The sequence below is a fragment of the Abramis brama genome, assembly GCF_963993115.1.
Source record: "Abramis brama genome assembly, chromosome: 10".
In the NCBI taxonomy this organism is placed as follows: domain Eukaryota; kingdom Metazoa; phylum Chordata; class Actinopteri; order Cypriniformes; family Leuciscidae; genus Abramis; species Abramis brama.
Window position 1 is genome coordinate 5313636 of NC_139972.1, and position 23482 is coordinate 5337117.

General features: G+C 37.1%; 1 protein-coding gene across 1 annotated transcript; it reads right to left on the bottom strand.

The window, feature by feature from the left end:
- Nucleotides 1-3778: 3778 nt before the first annotated feature.
- fzd4 (frizzled class receptor 4) lies at nt 3779-10714 on the bottom strand. Its single transcript, XM_084126689.1, has 2 exons — nt 10155-10714; nt 3779-7202 (listed from the first exon to the last, which is right to left on the bottom strand). The coding sequence occupies exons 1-2, from the start codon at nt 10389-10391 to the stop codon at nt 5868-5870; spliced, it is 1572 nt and encodes a 523-aa protein (XP_083982815.1). The 5' UTR covers nt 10392-10714; the 3' UTR covers nt 3779-5867.
- Nucleotides 10715-23482: the final 12768 nt, after the last annotated feature.

The window sequence follows — 23482 nt, forward strand, 5'->3', positions numbered from 1 at the left end:
GTATCTAATATATAAGAACTAGTAGATATTGAATAAGTACTATAATCTAATAAATAAGAACTAGTAGATATTGAATAAGTACTATAATATAATATATAAGAACTAGTAGATATTGAATAAGTACTATAATCTAATATATAAGAACTAGTAGATATTGAATAAGTACTATAATTAATAGATAAGAACTAGTAGATATTGAATAAGTACTATAATCTAATATATAAGAACTAGTAGATATTGAATAAGTACTATAATCTAATATATAAGAACTAGTAGATATTGAATAAGTACTATAATTAATAGATAAGAACTAGTAGATATTGAATAAGTACTATAATCTAATAAATAAGAACTAGTAGATATTGAATAAGTACTATAATCTAATATATAAGAACTAGTAGATATTGAATAAGTACTATAATTAATAGATAAGAACTAGTAGATATTGAATAAGTACTATAATCTAATATATAAGAACTAGTAGATATTGAATAAGTACTATAATCTAATATATAAGAACTAGTAGATATTGAATAAGTACTATAATTAATAGATAAGAACTAGTAGATATTGAATAAGTACTATAATCTAGTATATAAGAACTAGTAGATATTGAATACATACTATAATTTAATAAATAAGAACTAGTAGATATTGAATAAGTACTATAATCTAATATATAAGAACTAGTAGATATTGAATAAGTACTATAATTAATAGATAAGAACTAGTAGATATTGAATAAGTACTATAATATATAAGAACTAGTAGATATTGAATAAGTACTATAATCTAATATATAAGAACTAGTAGATATTGAATAAGTACTATAATCTAATATATAAGAACTAGTAGATATTGAATAAGTACTATAATATATAAGAACTAGTAGATATTGAATAAGTACTATAATCTAATAAATAAGAACTAGTAGATATTGAATAAGTACTATAATCTAATATGTAAGAACTAGTAGATATTGAATAAGTACTATAATCTAATATATAAGAACTAGTAGATATTGAATAAGTACTATAATATATAAGAACTAGTAGATATTGAATAAGTACTATAATCTAATAAATAAGAACTAGTAGATATTGAATAAGTACTATAATCTAATATGTAAGAACTAGTAGATATTGAATAAGTACTATAATATATAAGAACTAGTAGATATTGAATAAGTACTATAATCTAATAAGAACTAGTAGATATTGAATACATACTATAATCTAATAAATAAGAACTAGTAGATATTGAATAAGTACTATAATCTAATAAATAAGAACTAGTAGATATTGAATAAGTACTATAATCTAATAAATAAGAACTAGTAGATATTGAATAAGTACTATAATCTAATAAATAAGAACTAGTAGATATTGAATAAGCACTAGTAGATAATAAGTATACCTAATGGAATAGATACTAGTAACTAAAAAATAAGTACTAGTAGCATGAAAATAGATTCTAGTTCGTTTTAAGGATTAAATGTTAAAACTCTTTGCCTATTTTATCCTTAATAAGTATATTAACTATTAAATCCTTAATCGCAAAGATTTAGATATAAAAAGACGATGCACTCATAATATGAACGAGAAAAAGTACAAGCGCAAAATGGCAGAATAAGTCCCGCCTTCTAAATATAAGAGCCAATCGCTGATAGGTAAAGTCATTGCGTCACTTCAGCTTCCGTTAGAAGCTCCGGTTACGCGCGCTTATGACTGCACATGCGCACTGGCCTGTCGAGCTCTCTGTCATGATTTGAGCATTTAGAAACAAAATGTATGAGACCGGTCTCTAGAAATGTTATCTGTCAGTCGTATTGAACAGGAATAGTTTACGTTCAGGTGTATGTTGTTAGTTTTAACCAATAGGCGGAGTTCAGGTTTAATTGACGATAGTTTCTTGAGTTTCAGAACATTTCCACGTGTTTCCATGTAAGTAAAAACTTAACATAGTATTTGAAGACTGTATTAATTAGCTATTTTGCTAACTCCACAATTGCATGTGTTGTAGCTGGGCGGTTTTCAGTATGTTTGGTCATAATTTAGGAGTGAATAACTTTAATAATTTATATTTTTTACTACTAAGATATGTTACATCCTAATAGTAAACTTTATAACCCTGATTGTTTGGTTGTTATATGGTATTGAATGTCTTATGCAGAGGTGCCCAAGCTTTTTACTACCAAGCGCCAAAAATCAAACTTGATTAAAGACCACAGGGCAAAATTAATTTCCTATTATATCAAAATGAAAGTTTTTTTAAAGAGGACCTCTTCTGCTTGTTTTCCATGTTCATCTTTCTTTAGTGTGTAATGTTGCTGTCTGAGTTCTTCTCTATATCAGTGTTTCTGAACTCCTGAAACGCCTCCATTGTAGTCTTGAGGTTCTTCCGGGAACGAACACGTCACAATATTCCTCATTTAAATAATTCATTCGCAGAATAAAGGGGCGGGGCCTGGTTGAGTTAGTTAGTAGTGTGTTAAACTGGTGGTTTTGGTGAGAGCGGGACATTTCCCAAACACACTCGAAGCGCTCGACCAATCACAACACACTGCTCCAGCTGACCAATCAGAGCACAGTGTGCTTTTCAGAAGGAGGGGCTTCATAGAGACAGGAACTAAACAGAGCGTTACTGACAGACTGGGAAGAGAGGAGCCGCAACAATGGAGAATATGAGGAAAATTGTTTTATATTTACATTTTTAAACTTTGTTTAAACTTACATTTTTAAGCATGAAGACCTGTTCTAGTAGAGCCCAAAAACAAAATCAAGACTTTGAAAAAGGCATAATGCAGCCTTTCACTGTTAAAACATCAAGTTAAAACAGAAAGATACATTAGAAATGAAGATATGCTTCAATGGCATGTTTTTCCCCCTTACTGGTTTTTTCCACTTCTGAAAGTGGATGTGTTAGGCCAAATCAAAGGTCATCACGAGCCAGTTTGGGCATCCCTGCTCTGATAGATACAGCCAAGTCACGCAAATGTGTTCAAACGCCACTTCAAGCTGACTTTAAGTAGTATTTACTAATGTTGAAGCATAGAAGTTGAAACTGAGACAACCATCTCCACAACTAACTGTTTAGTGTCTTAAAATGACACTTTATTACTTTTTATAATAACAAATTAGCTCAATAAAAAATAATGATTTTTTAAAATAGGATTCAACAGAAATCTAATAGTTTTGATGTCTGTTCTTCATCTGTAGTGCTTCAAATGACCAGTAGGTGGCAGCATCATATTAGAAATCGGCTGATGTGACTAAGCACATTTTAATCTGCAATAATTAGTATTTATTCTAACGATTAACCCAACTATTTTGGGTTATGGGCCATGTGGTCATTTAAAATCCCAATATTGATAATGTATATAGCCAATATAAATGTTAAGTTTTAACAGCTCAATCAGAATGTTACTCAGAAAGCATTTTGAGACTAACTACCTCTGAAAGAGCTATAAAACCATACGACAATGCGTCTTGCAAGAAACCCTGAGCCGGGCCGGGTCGGGTGTAGTGACCTCGAGGGGGGAAGTTGGACTGGAGGATAAATTCGTGTCCAAATTCTGGGTGGAGGAATTTTAAAGTGATCTGTAAACGAGTCAAGCCTCTAATTCTGCGGAGAAAGATTTGCTACCTAATGCCCAAAACAATCCTTTAATTCCTGGCCACATAATAGAGATTTACTAGGGTCACAAGGCGTCTGAAGAGACAGAGACTGAACTTAATGTCTATAAAACGAGACAAAATATGCACACAGACTCTTGACATTGATTTTCAAAGTTTTAATTTTTCATTTGATACAAAAGCATTCTTAAATAAATTCATTTTTGTTCAGTTTCTTAGTTTTTACAAAGATAAATTAGCATTTCATAACACAAAAATAACAACTACAAACAGTTTATGTACAAATCAATCCAGAAGTCCTTCATGAAATCCAGGACTGTACCACCTGCATATGAGTTTCTGAGGCACTTTCATAATGTTTGTGTAAAAATAGAGTTTATCATCATCAAAATCATCGGTCAATACATTCATCGACCCTACGGGAGTCCCGTACGGCACGGTCAGTGATTGTCTTGTGTCATATTCAGAGTGAATGTGTGTCTGACAGCGCAAAAAACAAAGAAAACAAAAAGTCCCATCATAGCTTTGTCATATCAAAAATAAACAACAGTAAGTAAATATTGAAGGCAGACTGTAGAAATCTCTGAGCAATAATTTATAAAGCGTTCACGTTTTGTTGCAATAAGAGTTTCTGACCTGTAAAAACCTCAACTCTGAAACTTATTTGATCATTGTGACGTTGTGCAAAATGTGAAATGTCATTTAAAACAGCAAAATGGCAACAGTTTAAGTTAGTAAGCAACCTTTGCACATACTTCTGTCGGACATGCCATTGCACACTGACTTTCTGCTTCAGTGTTTCGCAACAAAACCGCATTTCCAACACAACTTGAAAGCATGCTGCAAAAAAAATATGTTCTAACTCAGTTTTTTTGTCTTAAATCATGTTACTTGAGAACCAAAATGACTGAAAAATGTATCAAAATTAAGTGAGTTAATGGTTAAAACAAGAAAAAAAATTTTTTTTTACCTTTTTTAAATTTTCGATTTTTCACTGTAAAAAATTATTTGATCAATAAGTTAAGATAACATATGTTTTTACATTGACAAAAAAATTATAATATTGCCAGTGGGGTCAAAAATATTTTTTTTCCTCTTTAAATTAAGTTGATTTTTCGGACCCCATTCACTGTTAAAAAAATTAAGTTAAAACAACATATTTTTTTACATTGCTTTAACATCAAAATAAGTTAAGCAATTTTTAACTTATAAGTGAAACAAGATTCAACTCGTTTTTTTTAAAAGTCAGTTTGATGTAGTTTAAGTTGAAATGACTTAAACATCCAAGTTAAGTCAGCAACTTTTTTTTTTTTACATTGTTGCCAGATATTTGTTCTTGTTTTTAGGGATGCACCGATATGAAAATTTTGGCCAATACCCATAACCGATAATTCTTTATATTTGAAAGCCGATAACCGATATATTGGCCGATAAATCTAAATCCAAATTTTTATGTAATTTCTGAGACCTGATTACAAAAACAAAAGCCTCACCATTAAAAACCACGTCCCAAACACACAATCATGATGTTCTAGCCTGTTATAAATAGCCTATATGATAGCACATGTTGCACTTGACTGTAATTTTTCTTTTTTATGATTACAATCATATTTTAAGCAATTTAAAACCATCATGTTGAACAGTGTGCATCTGAAGTGTCTCAGCTGAAGGAAATAATACATTATTATCGGCTTTAATATATCGGCTAAATTTTCTTATCGGGCCGATAACATAATTTTACCGATATGGTGGCCGATATATCGTGCATCCCTACTTGTTTTAAGCATAAATAAAAACACATTTTTCAGAAAACAAGTCCTTTTTCCTCCTCCTCCTCAAGTAAATGTAACTTGATTTCAGAATTTTTAGATATTTGTGCTGGAAAACAAGACAAAAGTACTGAGAAAAAACATAATTTTTTGGCGTATGCAGCAGTAACAGGTTTCATAAGCGTTCAGTCACAGGAGAAATGAACCAGGTAGCGAGGTAAACGGCACAGAGGAGCAAAAAAAAACTAAGTTTCCAGAATCCAGCACCAGGTCGGGTCGAGTAGAGTAGCTCGTCCGCACAAAACGAAGGCACTTCAGTGAGAGTTTGACGTTAGGCAGGCGTTAGTGCATATTTACACGGAAAAAAAACTGCACCGTCCAGTGTAAGATCATCTTAAGAACATTTTGCGTTAAAGTGAACAAACGATAGTGCTACATGACGAGAGGAACCGTGAGTGGCGGGTCACACAACGGTCTCGTTGCCTTTGCCTGGTTTGACCCAGCCGTTGGCGGTCCGTTTGACGCGATTGTTTCTCCCGGTGTGAACGAGTCGGTGGGAACATCGCTGCCACGTGTGAAGGGTTTTAGCCGACCAGACCCACATTCCCGATGTGATTCCCACCAGAAGAGACATAAAGATCCGCAGCATCTCCGCCGCCATGTACGAATCCCGCGCTGACTGACGAAAGTCAGTCCAATTTGAAATTTCGTAGAAGTAGCATGCAATTACGCAAGTTGCTGGCACCGTGTATAGCACCGAAAACACACCGATTTTAACCATCAGCCTCTCCAGCTTGTCCGTCTTAGTCCCGTCTTTTTGTAAATTCGAGCGGATCTTAAAAAGCGCAACCAGTCCGGCTGCGATGAACAGAGTCCCGATGACTAGATACGTGAAAAGTGGCGCAACTACAAATCCGGTGAGCGCATCAAGGTTCTGGTTTCCAACGTAGCACATCCCGGAGAGGTCGTCGGCGTCCACGAGTCGCATGATGAGGATGACGATGGTTTTAACGGCGGGAATGGCCCAAGCCGCGATGTGGAAGTACGAGCTGTGCATTTCGATAGCCTCGTGACCCCACTTCAACCCGGCCGCTAGGAACCACGTTAGCGTCAGGATCACCCACCAGATCGAGCTCGCCATCCCGAAGAAATACGTGAGGAGGAAAACGATGGCGCATCCGGTGTTCTTCAACCCCTCTTGGACCAGAACGGGAACGGCCGCTTCTTCCATGTCGCACGAGATCCGCTCGCGTCCGACGGTTAGCCGCACGATGAACGCCACGCTGTAAATGTTGCAGCACATGCTAAGGAAAATAATCGGTCGCTCCGGGTAGGAGAACCGGGACGAGTCGACTAAGAACGTGAGCACGGTGAACGTGGTGGAAATGAAGCATAGAACCGCCCAAACCGCCATCCAAACATCAGTGAAAACTTTAGCTTGCCGTCGGTACAATCCCGCGTCGTATCCGCACTGTAGCAAACAGCTCCCGCTACGCTTCACCCAAGCGTACTGCTCAACGCCGGCTCCCAGCGCCACGCACTCCTCCTCCTGCGGCGCGAACGGTCGGACGGCGTGAAACGGCGGATCCTCGTCTCCCGGTCCCTCCATGCACATGTGGTTCTGGTCGTTCGTAGGCGGGAAAAGACTGCAGTTCAGCAGCTCCGGCCACACGAAGCCAAACTCCTGCAGGACCGGAAGACACTTCCGCTTTACGGACAAGCACATGCTTCCGCACGGGCCGATCGGGATGGGAACCTTCTCCGTGCACATGGGAACGTAGACGGAGCACAAGAAGAACTAGAGGGAAGACAAGACGAAAAGAATTAGAATCTTGGGAAATCAGGAATGCATTGGTAACACTTTACAATAGGGTTCATTGTTAACGTTAGCTAATGTGTTAACTAACATGAGCTAATCATGAGCAAACCGAGAGACATAAAACACAGGAAAGATAAACATACCATAAAAACAGTAAAAAAAAATATGCTTTTTCTAGTATTGCACATTTTTCAGTGAAACTTGCACACTTGCATGCTAAGATGCGTGTGTTTCTGGTGAGGAATTAATTTTGTGTTGCAGGTTTTCCTGGTGTGTGTGTGTGTGTGTGCATGAGTTGGGAAATACTATGGACTGCGGTCACATTACATGCACTTCAAGAACTCAGCAATTGTGCATTAAAGAAGAACTGGGAGACAGAAAAGCCGGGAAGAGAATCAGAATCTTGGGAAATCGGGAATCAAATCGAACTTTATTTATAAAGCACTTTAAAAACAACCGAAGTGGCCAAAGTGCTGTACAGAAAAAAATAGATGAACAAAAAAACATAAAAAAGCATATAATACAGATACAACTAATCGAGAGACTTAAAACATAGGAAAAATAAACATAAAAACAGTGGAAAAAAAAGAAGCATTTTCTAGTATTGCACATTTTCAGAGAAACTCACACTCTTGCATGTCTAATATGCATGTGTGTTTCTGGTGAGAAATTATTTTTTCTGGTGTGTGTGTGTGCATGAGTTGGGAAATTCTATGGACTTTCACTGCATCACATTACATGCACTTCAAGAAATCAGCAATTGTGCATAAAAAAAAAAAAAAAAGTGCTGGGCAACGATTAATCGCTTCCAAAATAAAGGTTTGTGTTTACATAATATATGTGTGTGTGCTGTGTATAATTATTTTGTATATATAAATACACACATATGTACATATACATTTATATAATAAATATTTGCATGTATATACTGTATATATTATTTATAAATATCAATATTTTATATATAAATAACACATTTTTCTTAAATATATACATGCATGTGTGTTTTTTTTATAAATACAACATAGTTATACACATACACACACATATATTATGTAAACAAACTTTTATTTTGGAAGCGATTAATCGAGATAATTAATGCCCAGCACTAAAAGCAACAACATATGTTTTTGCATCAATATGGCATGTTGAATGATATCTCGAAGGACTGAAGAGCTCTGGCATTAAGATGTTTGTGATAACCAGAAGCTTTAATCACGAGATTCTCCAGCAAACACACACGAGTGTCCGAGTGGGAGGATTTCTCTCCGCGCTGAATCAATAAAACAACAACTGCCTCTGTCTTCAGTGCTCACACACACACACACACACACACACACTTGTGACATCCTGCAGACTTCATGCTGTCCTCAAATTAATCAGCTTAGGCTATACTAATTAAGATACTTTATATCTGTATACACTTACAGAAAGCTCCTGGTATATTTATGATTATGTAAACAGATTATTGTGCCAGTTTATGAAGTTTATGAACACCTCTCACTAATGTATCCCAGCACAAGTCCTTTAAAGTGTTTACGGCATTCGTGAGGACAATTCCAGGAATTTAGTCTTTACAAGTATAATGAGACAAACACACTGTGTAGAGTACAGTCTGTGATAGTGTGTGTGTGTGTGTGTCCTGGCTACGGTCTTGATGCGTGTATGTGTCTGTGTGTGTGTGTGTCCTGGCTACGCTCTTGATGCGTGTCTGTGTGTGTGTGTATACTGTTTTGAGTTTTAGACCATCGGAGTGAGGACAAAGAGAGTAAAGTGAGGACATGCCGGCCGGTCCTCACTCTCTGAGAGCCTTTAAAGGCCCGTTCGAGGATCAAGACTAGATTTTATGGATCAGGTTTAGGATTATGATTATTAATGTTCAGTTAGACAGTTGTGATGGGTAGAGCGAGAGATTACAGTGTGTCAATGAATGTCCTCACAAAGATAGATGTACAAGAGTGTGTCTGTGTGCGTGTGTGTTTATGTGTGTGTTTATCCTTGCTACGGTCTTGGTGTGTGTGTGTGTTTATCCTTGCTACGGTCTTGGTGTGTGTGTGTGAGTGAGTGTGTATCCTGACTATGGTCTTGATGCATGTATCTGTGTGTGTGAGTGTATTTATGTGTGTATTTATCCTTGCTACGGTCTTGGTGTGTGTGTGTGTGAGTGAGTATGCAAATTCTGGGTAAAATTCCAATTGATAACTACATTGGCATGATTGTTTTACATTACTGTTTATAAACATTACTAGCACCTTAATAATAAGAATTATTAATTAATTTTATATAATTATTATCTTAATATAATACTGATATTAATTATATAATATACAGTATATATAATTATTAAATACTGTAAATTGTTTGAATCTTTTGCCACATTAGTTAGATTAATAGCAATAATAAGACAAAAAATGTTTTTATAGTAATTGTTGTAAAATAAAAATAAATTATTGTTTATAATTTTGATGTTTATTATTATAAATCATTATAAAATCCTTTGTCACAATTTTATTCACAGTAGCAACAATAATACGGCTAATAATAATTTTAAATGTATAATAATAATTATTTTATTATTATTAAGTCACTATTATTTAAATATTTCCTTTGTCACAATAATATAATTAACAACAATAATACGATTAAAATTGTATCATTCATGATTGGTTTTAATATTTTATGATAATTTTGTAATTGAATAATAATAATGATGCTTTCATATCATGTCAAGATTTGGAAATTGAGTAGTTTAAAGTGTGTGTGTGTGTGTGTGTGTGTGTGCAGGTTCTGGTTACACTCTGTGTGTGTGTGTGAGTGAGAGAGAGTGTGTATGTGATGGGATGTGTCTGTGTGTGTGTGTGTGTGTGTGTGTGAAGGTTCTGGTTACAGTCTGAATATGTGTGTGTGTGTGTGTGTGTTGTAAGCTCTCACCTTCAGCTGGTTGGAGCAGCCGTACTGTATTAACGGTGTAAATGTGGTCAGCTGGAGCTCGGCGTCGGACTGCAACACGTTTCCCACCAGGTTCGGCATCTTGGTCACATTATATCCCAAATCCTGACACATGGAGATGCGGATCGGGTCGCAGGTCATCTCCTCCTCGTCCCCGAACGCGTGCGCGAGCCCCAAACCGAGCGCCAGCAGCGCGAGCCCGAGCCCGAACCGAGCCATGACGATATCGACAATCCCAGCGAATCACGGGAGCGCGGAATTCCAGCACGAGTTTACCGGAGTTCAAGACTTTCTCACTTTCTCACAGTCTCGTGCCAGAGCAAAGCAAAGGGGAGGGAGCCGAGCGCGAGCGAGTCCGTTAAAGTGTGAAACGACACCGTGTCCCGTTAGTCCCGTTCCGGAATCAACCTCACGAGCGTCCTTACAGTCCTGTCTACGAGTAACAATCCGTATCGCTCTCGTCCGTGTCTTGTGCGGGCTCCGGTGTGTCCGTGGCGCGGTCGCGCGGGTTCTGCCCGGTTGAGTCTAGACGGAGACGGGACAACTGCCCCAGGACCCGCGTCAGCCAATCAGAGCGCCCGCTCGAGAATGTGGGCGGGGCCTAGAGTGGCCACAATAACAACACACAATAAAACAGAGATAATTCTTCATCTGTAGGCTTATCACTTAATTTCAGTTTGTGTCCTTTTATTTTTAGTTTAGTATTTTTTTTTATTGTTTATTGCAGGGGTAATCAGCAACAACTTGGATTTCCTTTTTTGTTTAACTTTTAAATAATTAAATTTAATTTAATTTATAATACATTTAAGTTAATCTCCACATTGAGTGTTTTATAGTGTTTCCCTGTAGATAAAAAGTTGTGGTTACACTTTATTTTACAGTGTCATTGTTACATATGTTACATGTAGTTAATATAGGCCTAGTAATAAATATAAATTATGCATAATTACATGCAACTAAAAAAAAACCCTAGTAAGTACAAGTAGTTACTTAATATTACTCAGTACTTAAATATATAAGTACAGTTTAACAAAGGCACCTTAAAATAAAGTGTAACCCTTTATTTTCAGGTGTCATTGTTACAGTTTAATTATATTTAATACTGAGTAATATTAATTAACAACATGTATGGGTTTGGTTTAGTTGCATGTAATTATGCATAATTTATTACTATGGTAAGTAACATATGTAACAAGGACACAGTAAAATAAAATGTTACCAAAGTTACTTTGCCTTTTACTAATCTTATAGTCTTAAAAGTTAGTCATTTGTTTTTAATTCTTTAAGATTAGTCCTTACCTTTTAAAAGTCTGTTACATAAAAGGTTGAAATGGAAAATTAAGTCTAACTGCTCAATCTTAACATAAAGTGGCTAAGTTTATGCAACCGTCCCCAGGTATTTTCGTTATCTTAATAAAGATAGATATTGAGTTGTGTTCAGCAGGGATCCGAACTGATTAAAGTTATCCGTGTGAAGAAACTCTCCTGGACAGAGATTTGGGGTCTGAACCCAGATTACAAGCGTTAGATTGATGCGTCTCCTCCCTCTGTTTCGCCTCACTGCTCACTAACTATCAGAATAAAACCCCCGGCCCGCTCCCAACCCCCTCCCGTGACCCGGACGGCCCGAGGTCAGCGGTAATTAGCAGTTTTTAAACGACAAACTGGGAAAGAGGAGACAAGCGGGCTGGTATCCGTGGAGCAGCTATTAAAATGGTAATGAGCCGATAGATTGTGCTTCAACAATCCCAGCAGTCTTCAGTCAGCCCGTTTGATTGTCCGTGAATATTCCCAGTGATCGGGATCATTGTAGAATGACAAACATGACGCACAGTATGCAGGGTGTGCAACACAATAGACGTTAGTGTCGACTGGTAATCAAGCCATAATGACTTTAAATGAGAGTTACTGGACGTGTGAAACACTCAGAGTCATTAGGAGTTAATGACGCACTCCAAAAAACCTCTTTAAAATGCTATTTAAATGTGCAAATTAGCTGGAGAATTGTACTAAGCGTGGTTTATTAATTACACAACAGCCACTAGTAATCAGACATTATTAGCTTTTAAAATGAGATGTTTGGAGAGTTCATTGAAAACTGCTCCTGATGAATGAATTGAACATCCTTCAGAGATAAGTTTACACACAAAGTACCAGTTACGTCATTTATTGGTACTTTTTTGGTAATTTCACGACTTACTTTACAGCGTAACTAGGACGTTGCATGCGCATTTCTTTTGCTCTTTATATATAGTGAGGTTATATATCTTTTGGTGAGACTTTTTATTTAAAGTCCCCCTGAAGTCAATCATTTTATCCCTTAACTCACCTTTGATCACCAAAATTACATATTTAAATGTTTATTCCTTGAAAAATATTTGTCATGCCTTAAAATAGCTTGAATGCAATTCGACACCCTTCCCTCATTTAGTATGAATATGCAAATGAGCCCCGCCTCCAAACAGCCCAGACTTCTAAAACAAGGCAAAATTTGGGCTGTGAGTGAAAATTTAATAGACGTCAAAACCATATCCCAAGAATAGACTTCTTGGTTAATTTCATTTCTTTGTTATCTAATTGATGACTAGTCTATTCAAGGGCTATGGTTTAGACGTGGTTTAGATTACATTTTCACTGACAGCCCAAATTTTGCCTTGTTTTAGACGTCTGGGCTGTTTGGACGGCTATTAGACGCCTTTTAAGCGCAAAATTGCTTGCTGGGTTGCCTCCTTTAGTATACGCGGTTCTATGAATATGCAAATGAGCCCCGCCTCCACTCACTCACTCAGCTCAGAGATCCACTGGTTGACGATCACACATTGATCTGATTGGTTACAAGGTAGTTTGTGACGTCAGAAACACCAGCGATTTCAAAGCGTGTTTTTGAGACTGTCTTTGGTTCACTGCAGTTTTAAGGAGGAAATACTCAGCAATGCTGTCGACTTATGAATTTACACATGGTTTGCCTTAAAGCATATTAAAAACACCACGTATACACATAAACAACATTAAAAGCTTGATTTTCACCACGGGGGACTTGGTAAACACCGGTCTGTGGTATGTCTTCATTCATGTGTAGCAGCTGCCATGGACGTAATCCAAGTCGAAACAGAAGGAGCGTTTGAATCATCGAGATAAAAAAACAACTGTGTTTGCATTGTGTCTAATGAAATATGTGTGTATGTGTCAGAAGCAGCAGTGTGTGTGCAAGCTGTAGCAGTGTCCGAGAAGCTTAACCATGGTGACACTTGCTCTGAGGTTGTCATGGACAGAAACTCTGAAGCTTATTTACTTGCCTTTGTTAATTAAATAGGGAAACTGATGGTGTAGACTGGTGAACTAAACTAAAAATTGCTCACTTAAAGAGTTAGTTCACCCAAAACTGAAAATTCTGTCATTAATTACTCGCCCTCGTGTCGTTCCAAGCCCGTTAGACCTTCCTTCATCCTCACAACACTATTTAAAATGTTTTTTGATGAAATCTGAGAGCTTTCTGTCCCGACAGCAATTTAATCACTACTTTCAAGGCCCAGAAAGGTAGTAAAGACAACATTTAAAGAGTCCATGTGACTCCAGTGATTCAACCTTAATGTTATGAAGTGACTAGAATACTTTTTTGTGCAAAAAAACAAACAAAAATAATGACTTTAGGGATGCACGATATATCGGGCACCATATCGGTATCGGCCGATATATGTTCATTTTTAATGTTATCGATATCGACCCGATAAGAAAATTTGGCTGATATATTAAAGCCGATAAATAATGTATTTATTAATGGTTTTCAATTGCTTGAAATATGATTGCAATCACTTCAAAAATGGAAAATACAGTTAAGTGCAACATGTGCTGTCATATCGGCTGCATAAAATTATAATGAGAACATCATAATTGTGTGTTTGGGACGTGGCTTTTAATGGTGAGACTTTAGATTTTATAATCAGGCTCTCAAAAATTGGCCAATATATTGGTTATTAGCTTTCAAATATAAAGAATTAGCGGACAAATTATCGTTATCGGACAAAATGTTCACAAACGACTTAGTTAAAAATAACGACATGGTTAGGCGGCGTTCTGACGTAGAACTCGAAAGCACTTCCTTGTAATTACAACGTAAACAATGTAGGAGACGGACACAGACGAGAAGAAATTGTTAAATAAAGTCATTATTTTTGTTTGTTTTTTTGCGCACAAAAAGAATTCTCGAACAACTGGAGTCACATGGACTATTTTAACGATGACTATTTTATCGTTGTCTTTACTACCTTTCTGGGCCTTGAAAGTTGCAATGACGTTGCTGTCTATGGAGGGACAGAAAGCTCTCGGATTTAAAGGGGTGGTTGATTATGATTTGACTTTTCTAACTTTAGTTAGTGTGTAATGTTGCTGTTTGAGCATAAACAACATCTGCAAAGTTACAACGCTCAAAGCTCAAAGCAAAGGGAGATATTTGCTTTTAAAGAAATCGCTTTTTAAGGACTACAACAAACGGCTGGTAGAGACTACACCACATTCCTCCTGGGTTAGTGACATCACCAACCCTAGAATTTACATAAACCCCGCCCCCTGGAACACGATTTATAGATTATCATGTCAGAATATGCTAATCAATGACTAGAAGATAACTACACATCAGCTTCATAAACTCATCAACTAACCATTCAGAAATGTCCTGTTGCTTCTACATGTTGTCTCTTCTTCTTGAGTCTCTCCATCATTGTCTGACTCCGGTTTGAACATAAAAGACTAAAAGTTTTTGAGATGTTCAGTGCATGTGTGTGTGAGGTAAAAGCACACGAGCTCTTGAAGCTCCGCCCCCTGTGCCGGGAGCAGCAGCTCATTTGCATTTAAAGGGACAGACACAAAAACGGTGCGTTTTTGATCACCCTCAAAAAGTGACAATTTTAACATGCTATATAAAAATATCTGTGGGGTATTTTGAGCTAAAACTTCACACACACACTCCGGGGACATCAGAGACTTATTTTACATCTTGTGAAAAGATGTACAACATCTTCATTTGTGTTCCGAAGATGAACGAAGGTCTTACGGGTTTGGAATGAAAAGGTTTAATGGATGTTAAAGGTTCTTCATTGATTCCAAAAAAGAACCTTTATTTTTAAGAGTGTGGGAGAAATAATAATAATAGAGACAACTAACTAAGCCATTGTGTCAGTGTTGTTGCAATGAAAAAACAATTAGGATATTAATGAGATATTGCAACTAATCAAATCAATTAGACAAGCAGTCAGCAAATCTAATCAATTAATTTGTTCAAATCAACCAATTAAACAAGCCAATGTCAGTAGCTTTGACAAATGTCTCCTCGAACACATCATAAATCTGAGCTTGTTGGAGAGTTACCCCCCCTCAACCCATAGATATCTTTAGACCCATAAGCCTCCAGTGTGTGTGTGTGTGTGTGTGTGTGTGTGTGTGTGTGTGTGTGTGTGTGTGTTTTTGTTGTGGTTGCATTAGAGTGCTTGTCAGAAATATAGTTGTTTTCTGGGAAGGCTGCCGGGCTGCTTGTGGGTTCATGCGTCTCAGAGCAACAAAACCACAACATCTCTCTCTCTCTCTCTCTCTCTCTCTCTCTCTCTCTCTCTCTCTCTCTCTCTCTCTCTCTCTCTCTCTCTCTCTCTCTCTCCCTCTCTCCCTCTCTCCCTCTCTCTCTCTCTCTCTCTCTCAGTTTTTTCTTAGACATTAGTGGAATGTTCCTGTGTGTTTGAAACTCGGCTGCTGCTTTGATTCTGGCTAGTCGCGTGGTTTGTGCGGTCCGTGTGTGTGAAGCTGAAGTTTGCCAAGCAACAAACTACTCATCATTTAAAGTAGCTGAACTACAGTCAAGCGGCTCTTTTAGCACTAAAAGCTCTTCAAAAAATGAGTTAAACACTGTGAGGCTATTTAAAGAGACAGTGTCTGTTTAAATGAGGCGAATTGAAGTAAAGGCAAGAATTGAAGTTATGACAACATGTATTTGCATTGCTTTAATGCATCAAAATAAGCAATTTTCAACTTTTTTAAAATAAGTTAACTCATTTTTTATGTCATTTTAATGTAATTTAAGTTGACATCCAAGTTCATTGTACTTAAACTTTAAAGCAACTATTTTATTTTATTTTTTTAATTTTTTTTACAGTGTTGTTGTCATTTTCCCCTAATTCTTCAGTCAGAAACAGTATTTACCTGATTAAAAATGACACAGCTCTCTCTACTTTCCTCTCTATCTCCACTGACCTACAAATAAAGGCAAAATAAAAGTGCGTAGATGCGCCAGAAATGCATTGAGGCTGCTTGTGCTCACACGCACATGAGAAAATCAAAGGATGAAGATTTTAATTGACGGCGTTAAACTGACAGAAATGTATTTAGGCTTCTCGTGGGTTTCGTGCATGAGAAAATAAAAGGATGAAGATCTTAAAATAGATAAAATACAGTTTAGTTGGGTTCAAAACCATGGCAAGCAGCATTTAACTAAATATTTTGCTACAAAAGAGATGCATGGACAAATGATTTATTTGATTCAGTTCATTCATGTGAATCATCCGAACGAACTGATTCACATTGACTTCACAAACGTATTAGGAGAGTGTGTTGAGTTTTGCCTTTGCATGTTTGTGCACTATACAATCAACACTACTCTACTCTAACTAAATACTTTTGAGTTGGTTGTTCACACTATATAATGATGTGATGGTTGTGCCAAGTGCAAATTCCACCCCGTCACTGGTGCGTTATACATGCGGCCATATCTCAAAATACACACTGTGTGTGTGTGTGTGTGTAGACGTCTGAACTGCTGTGTGCAGCCATGTGTGTGTGCATGCTATTGTGTGCAGCTCTGTTGTTATTCAGTGTGTGGGAGAGTGTTTGTGTTGTAGTGTGTGTGTGTAATGTGCCCTCTGTGTATGTTGTGTGTCTGTGTGTGTTATGGTCAGTATGTTCTCTAGCAGGACAATGGAGACAGGAAATGTGGGAAGGGTGTAATGCAGTTGTTGTGTGTGTGTGTGTGTGTGTGTGTGTGTAGTGTACGTGAATGTGTGTGTGTAGTCTACGTGAATGTGTGTGTGGTCTCTGATTCTATCAGTAGGATATCCTCCACTATATACAGTATGGGTCAGTAAGAACATGGATTGCTGTTAATTTCCTCTACTGGTGGCTTTGTTTGTTTATCAGACTTAATTAGGAGACCTTTCATCTAAATGTCATCAAACAGCAGGAGGTCCATTTACTGTCCTAATGTGCATATACAATGAGATAAAAATGAAACTTGGTTCTTCATATGCCTTTTAGGGATTCCTATCACTTTATGGATTTAGTTTTCATTTAGTAATTTTGTTTTTAATGAAGTTTTATGAATTTAACAGCTCATAAACATACTTTATCACTAGAAAAATCTGAAATAACCCATTAAACATTAAAGTATAATGTAAGACATTTCTCCTTATATAGAACATTTTTGGCATAAAGGATTCTTTAGAATTGAGTCAAGAACCCTAGATTATGAAGACAAACATTTTATCCTTTGAAATAATGGAATGAATAAGCGAACAACTTTCTGCATTTGCTAACTTGTGGTGAGAAACTCAATCCCACAATGCAATGCGCTGTTGAATGATGTTCCATTGACAGCATGACGTGACTGATAAATATCAACCGCAATGTACTTTTTGAGTCATTATTTTGTCGGACTGCAAAAAAAATGTTTTTAACTCAATTTGATTGTGTTTAATTTCTGAGGTTATAACTGCTGAAATAAAAATGCCCCAAACTGTGGTCATGTGACCATGACATAGCGTAGATTACAACATTTAGAGTTAAAAGGTGCGTTCGACTTAAATCTAGTCAAATAAAACTGGATGGACATTGTGAAAATGATAAACAGGTTTGCAGTAATTGCCTCTCGTGCTCAAGAAACGTCACTCATGTTATAACTCCCTCAGGACGCCATTATGAACTCAAAGGCCCGAGAGAATGCGGTAAGCACCTGTTTATATACACTGAGCGTTGTGATTGGTCAGAACACATGAATATGCCCCGCCCCCAAATTTTACAGTCCGAAAAGAATTAGAACATGCAAAAATTATCCTCATGGAATAAAGTCCCTGTGAATGTATTATGTTTTGAGGGGCCTTTACACACGCACACACACACTTTATGTTTTAGACGGTCCTCAGTGTTTAGACTTCAGTACAAATGACTGTAAACGGCTTTATGAAACATTCACACACACGCAGATCTGATGACTGTCACTTCTCTGACCCGATGACGAGTTTATAGTCATGTGTTTCACACAAATGGATCCACTAAATTCAAAGGACACACTAACTGTGAAGCTAAGATGTGTGTGTTCTGGCTGGAAGTCAAAGTGTGTGTGTGTGTGTGTGTGTGAATGGTTTGGCTGATATAATCGACTTATTCATGTACTATAGTTCAGTCTGCGAGCCACTCCCACACATTTTCCCTGTCTCTGTCTCTCTCTCTTACACACACACACACACACACACATATATACACACACACACATATACACACACAGCCGGATTTCTGTATTTCCTGTCTTTGTGTGAAGGCTACACCAGACATAGCAATTCAACACACACAGACACAGACACACACTCACACACACACACACACACACACACACACAGGACAGGAAAAATGAAAAATGTCCAGAAACAGAGGAAATGTCCAGGGTCAAACTCACTGTGTAAATGTCTGTCTGTAAAGACGTCGGTGAACAGTTTGATGTGTTTCGATGGAACTCTTCAGTGTTTGCTATGGAAGGATGCACTGGTTTTTAATGTTCCGCTGTCAATCAAACTCCACACCGTATTTGAATACACACAAAAAGTAACACAAAAGGAAGCACAGATATAAACACAAAAGATAAACTCAAGAAAGCGCCAGAACAAAAAGTTGCACAAAAATAACAACTAAAGTAACACAACAGATATTATGCGAATATCAAAAACAACAAATTACATGAAAATAACTAAAGCTAAAAATACAAAAATAACTAATAGAGCACAAAGAATCACAATAAAATATAACTAAAACAGACATAACATACACAAAATTGTGCAACAAATCTACTCAAAAAGTAAAATGTAGAAAGTTATACAACAAAATATGAGATCCTGGATCACGTCACCAGTCACGAGTCGCACGGGTATATCTGTGGCAACAGCCAACAATACATTGTATGGGGCAAAATTATAGATTTTTCTTTTATGCCAAAAATCATGAGGATATTAAGTAAAGATCATGTTCCATGAAGATATTTAGTACATTTCCTACCGTAAATATATAAAACATGTATTTGTGTGAGTGAATGCTGCACAATCGCCAACATAAATGAACAACTTTAAAGGAGATTTTCTCAATGTTTCGATTTTTTTGCACCCTCAGATTCCAGATTTACAATAGTTGTATCTCGACCAATATTGTCCGATCATAACAAACCACACATCAATGGAAAGATTATGTATTCAGCTTTCAGATGATGTATAAATCTCAATTTTAATAAAAATTACCCATAAGACTGGTTTTGTGGTCCAGGGTCACATATGATTCAAACAAACAAAAATAATGTCTCACGCAAAAATCTTGCAGTTCTCGTCTTGTTTTCCAGAACTAATATCTAACATTCTTACATCAAGATGCATTTAAATGAGTAGCAAAATGGCTTCAGATAATAAGTCTTGTTTACTGAAAATATTATCAAAAAATATATAATTTTGTTTCATTATCACTTTGCTTATTAGTTTACATGCACTTAACATGATGTGTGAATGAGTGTGTAGAACGTTTGCTCAGCGTCATCATTAAACAGTGAGAATATGAACTACAGTTGAGTATATTTAACTGGAATAGCGTGTGTGTGTGTGTGTGTGTGTGTGTGGCGGTCGCTGCGGTTGTGTTTGTTTTGATGATCAGCCATCGTACAGCAGTATTCTGTAGAATGCCATAATAAACTAATTACACACACACACACTGCCAACAGATCTGCACACTCGTCCAGAAATAACATCAGCTTCCTCACTGACACACTACATTACCACCCAAGAGCCACAACACACACACACGCATGCACACATACACACACACATATACACACACACACACACACACACTCATACTCTCACACAAAAACACACTCTCACACTGATGCAGCACGCACACACACACACACTCAAACACGCACGCACACTCACATACACTCTCATACACACGTACACACACAGACACTCACTCAATCAAACACACACACATACACTCTCACTCACACACACACACACACACACTCAAACACGCACGCACACTCACTCACTCACTCACTCACACACACACTCAAACACACACACACACACTCACATACACTCTCATACACACACACACACAGACACTCACACACACTCTCATACACACACACAGAGAGAGAGAGAGAGTGAGTGAGTGAGTGAGTGAGTGAGTGAGAGAGAGAGAGAGAGAGAGAGAGAGAGAGAGAGAGAGAGAGAGAGAGAGAGAGAGAGAGAGAGAGAGAGAGAGAGAGAGAGAGAGAGAGAGAGAGAAGGGAGATTGTATCTTTGCTCTGTAACCAGTTGAGATCATTGCAATTAAGCCTGATTATAATGATTACACAAAATTACTAATAAAAGCTGTAAATGTATTTGTGTGCATGAGGTTTTTGTGTGTCCAGCCCTAAAGGCATCACAGAACCCCTACACACACACACACACACACACACACACATACGCGCAAAGTAGTACTGCTAGAATTACATTGGAGAGAAACAGACCATTCACTTGACTGAGATTCATTTCAGTCTCATTCAGATAATTGCACATGATTACACACACACACACACACACACACACACACACACACACAGGAAAACTTGAGATGTTTATAGACCTGTGTTACATTTAATTACAACAACTACATCAGCCTTTATTGGTCGTGTTGGAATTTAAAGACACACACACACAGTTAAGCTTGAATTACAGGGGAAAACTCTCTGTTACACACATGCACCCTACTGAGTGTGTGTGTGTGTGTGTGTGTGTGTGTGACTGTGAGTGAGTGAGTGAGTGTGTGTGTGTGACTGTGAGTGAGTGTGAGTGAGTGAGTGAGTGTGTGTGTGTGTGTGTGTGTGTGTGTGTAAAGGCCCCTCAGGACTGTTAGTCTTTTTGTGTCTCTGCACATTGTTTTGTAGAATAACACACACTCAGCTGTGTTACATCCATGCAATAGACAGTCTGTTTATTCTGTTTCATTTCCTAAAGTTTCCGTTTCCATATTTCACGTCTCATCTTTATGGCCAGCGAGTCAAACCTGTATGATATATATACTATACATGTGACCTCATGAAAACGCCAAGAAAGACTCACAATGAATACAGGATCATGACATCATCCAACCGGAAGCACATGAACATCTGGAGCCTGATGTGTAAATGTGGTTCGACATAAAATGTACACGTTAACCACTGTATGCTGTCACACTACAGGGGTAAGTTGTCACAACAGAAACACCCTATTATAGGCTTTTCTGCAAAATTACGAAACGATTCATTAAACTAGCAAAAATCAAACCATATTTTTCAGTACACCAACTACATTTGGTCAGTATTGTGGGCATTTCTGGCATTCAAAACATATGTTAGCCTACCATATGAGTGAATAACTATATGATTTCCACCACAAATTATGGTTTGGTAAATCCTGACATCTATGACATAAAAAGTAAACATTATGACATAAAAAGTAGAAATGATGACTATATGAGCGAATATGATTTCCACCACAAATTATGGTTTGGTAAATCTTGACATCTATGACATAAAAAGTAAACATTATGACATAGAAAGTCGAAATTATGACCAACTGAGTTATAATTGCAAGATTAAAAAGTCAATTGTTATGACTTTTCATATTTATGATTAGTATGGGACAGAAATGTATGGAAGCTTGTTTCCGCCACAAAATAAAACATTTTAAAAGATAATTGCGACTTTTTATCTCACAATTGCAAGTTTACATCTCGCAATTCTGACTTTATTTCTCAGAATTGCGATATATAAAGTCAGAATTGCGTGAAATAAAGTCGCAATTGCGTGAAATAAAGTCAGAATTCTGCCACTTTATTTCTCACAATTCTGAGGGAAAAAAAGTCCCAATTCTGACGTGATATATCGCAATTGTGAGAAAAAAAGTCAGAATTGTGAGATAAAAAGTCGCAGTTATTATTATTTATTTATTATTCAGTGGCGGAAACAAGCTTCCATAGAAATGGCCTTCCATACAAAACCGCCATAATCGAATTTTCTATTCTCGGGACAGCCGCGAAAATCACCTGCTGTAACCATATGACAGTGACGAAATAAAAAAATGTATGGCTACTACACTAAACTGGCGCGAATTCAAATCGGAAAGAGCGTCTTTGTAATGATTTTTAGTGAGTTTGAAGTGCAGAACTTGAACCACAAATTGGAACAGCAATTTGGAAGACATGACTGGCTCTAAAACTTTTCAGATGAGCAAACGCGACGCGCACGTGCCGCACAGACTCTCGCACTGAATGACGCGGCAGAAAACTACGTTAGAGATTTACATAAAAGAGTTACGTTAGAGAGTTACGTTCGAGACTTTTCTAACCAACAACGGAAATTTCCCGTCCAGGTTGTCGCTGCGAAATTGACCTTATTCAGAGCGACATTGGCAGGTATGAAAGCGAGGCTGTGAGGGATAGACTTACGTGTTTTCAACGGAATCTACTGTAAAAAAAAATAAAGAAAAAAAGCTGTATGAAGTTCCAATATCACATATAGTTGTCCACAGCCCATGTTGTCTGGAGTTTTATGTCTATTAACATTCATGGAAAGATATTTTTGCAGTGTTTCGTCAGAGAAAAACACATTAAAAGTACAACCCACGGAGTACGTGTGTGCCTATTCCTCACAGTCTCACTTTTATTCGCATTAAAATCAAAGATGGCGCCGCTGTAGTGCCGATCAACGGTTTCTTTTTTCTTTTTAAATTTGAATTTGTTCGCGACTTTGTCATATAAACAATGGAGTGGAGGATGATCACATTATATGGAAAGGTAAAAAGTTCCCAGACCAGCTATATGACATTTATTGATATTGATTTATGCGATTGATTGACACTCATGTTAATAACCGAAGTGGGTGTGAACGGAACTGCCTTTAAACAGGACTGACACCAGAATCTTGCTGCTGAATTCTACCAATTAATTTTTCCAATTTCTCTCCATCTGCCATTTGAAATGTAGATTCGAGTTGCATA

What these genes read in the sequence shown, in the direction of transcription:
- fzd4 (XM_084126689.1), bottom strand. Translation starts at nt 10,391, where the DNA reads ATGGCTCGGTTCGGGCTCGGGCTCGCGCTGCTGGCGCTCGGTTTGGGG. An exon ending in GCTGCTCCAACCAGCTGAAG is followed by an intron (nt 7,203 to 10,154) that starts GTGAGAGCTTAC and finishes TCTTCCCTCTAG; the next exon opens with TTCTTCTTGTGCTCCGTCTA.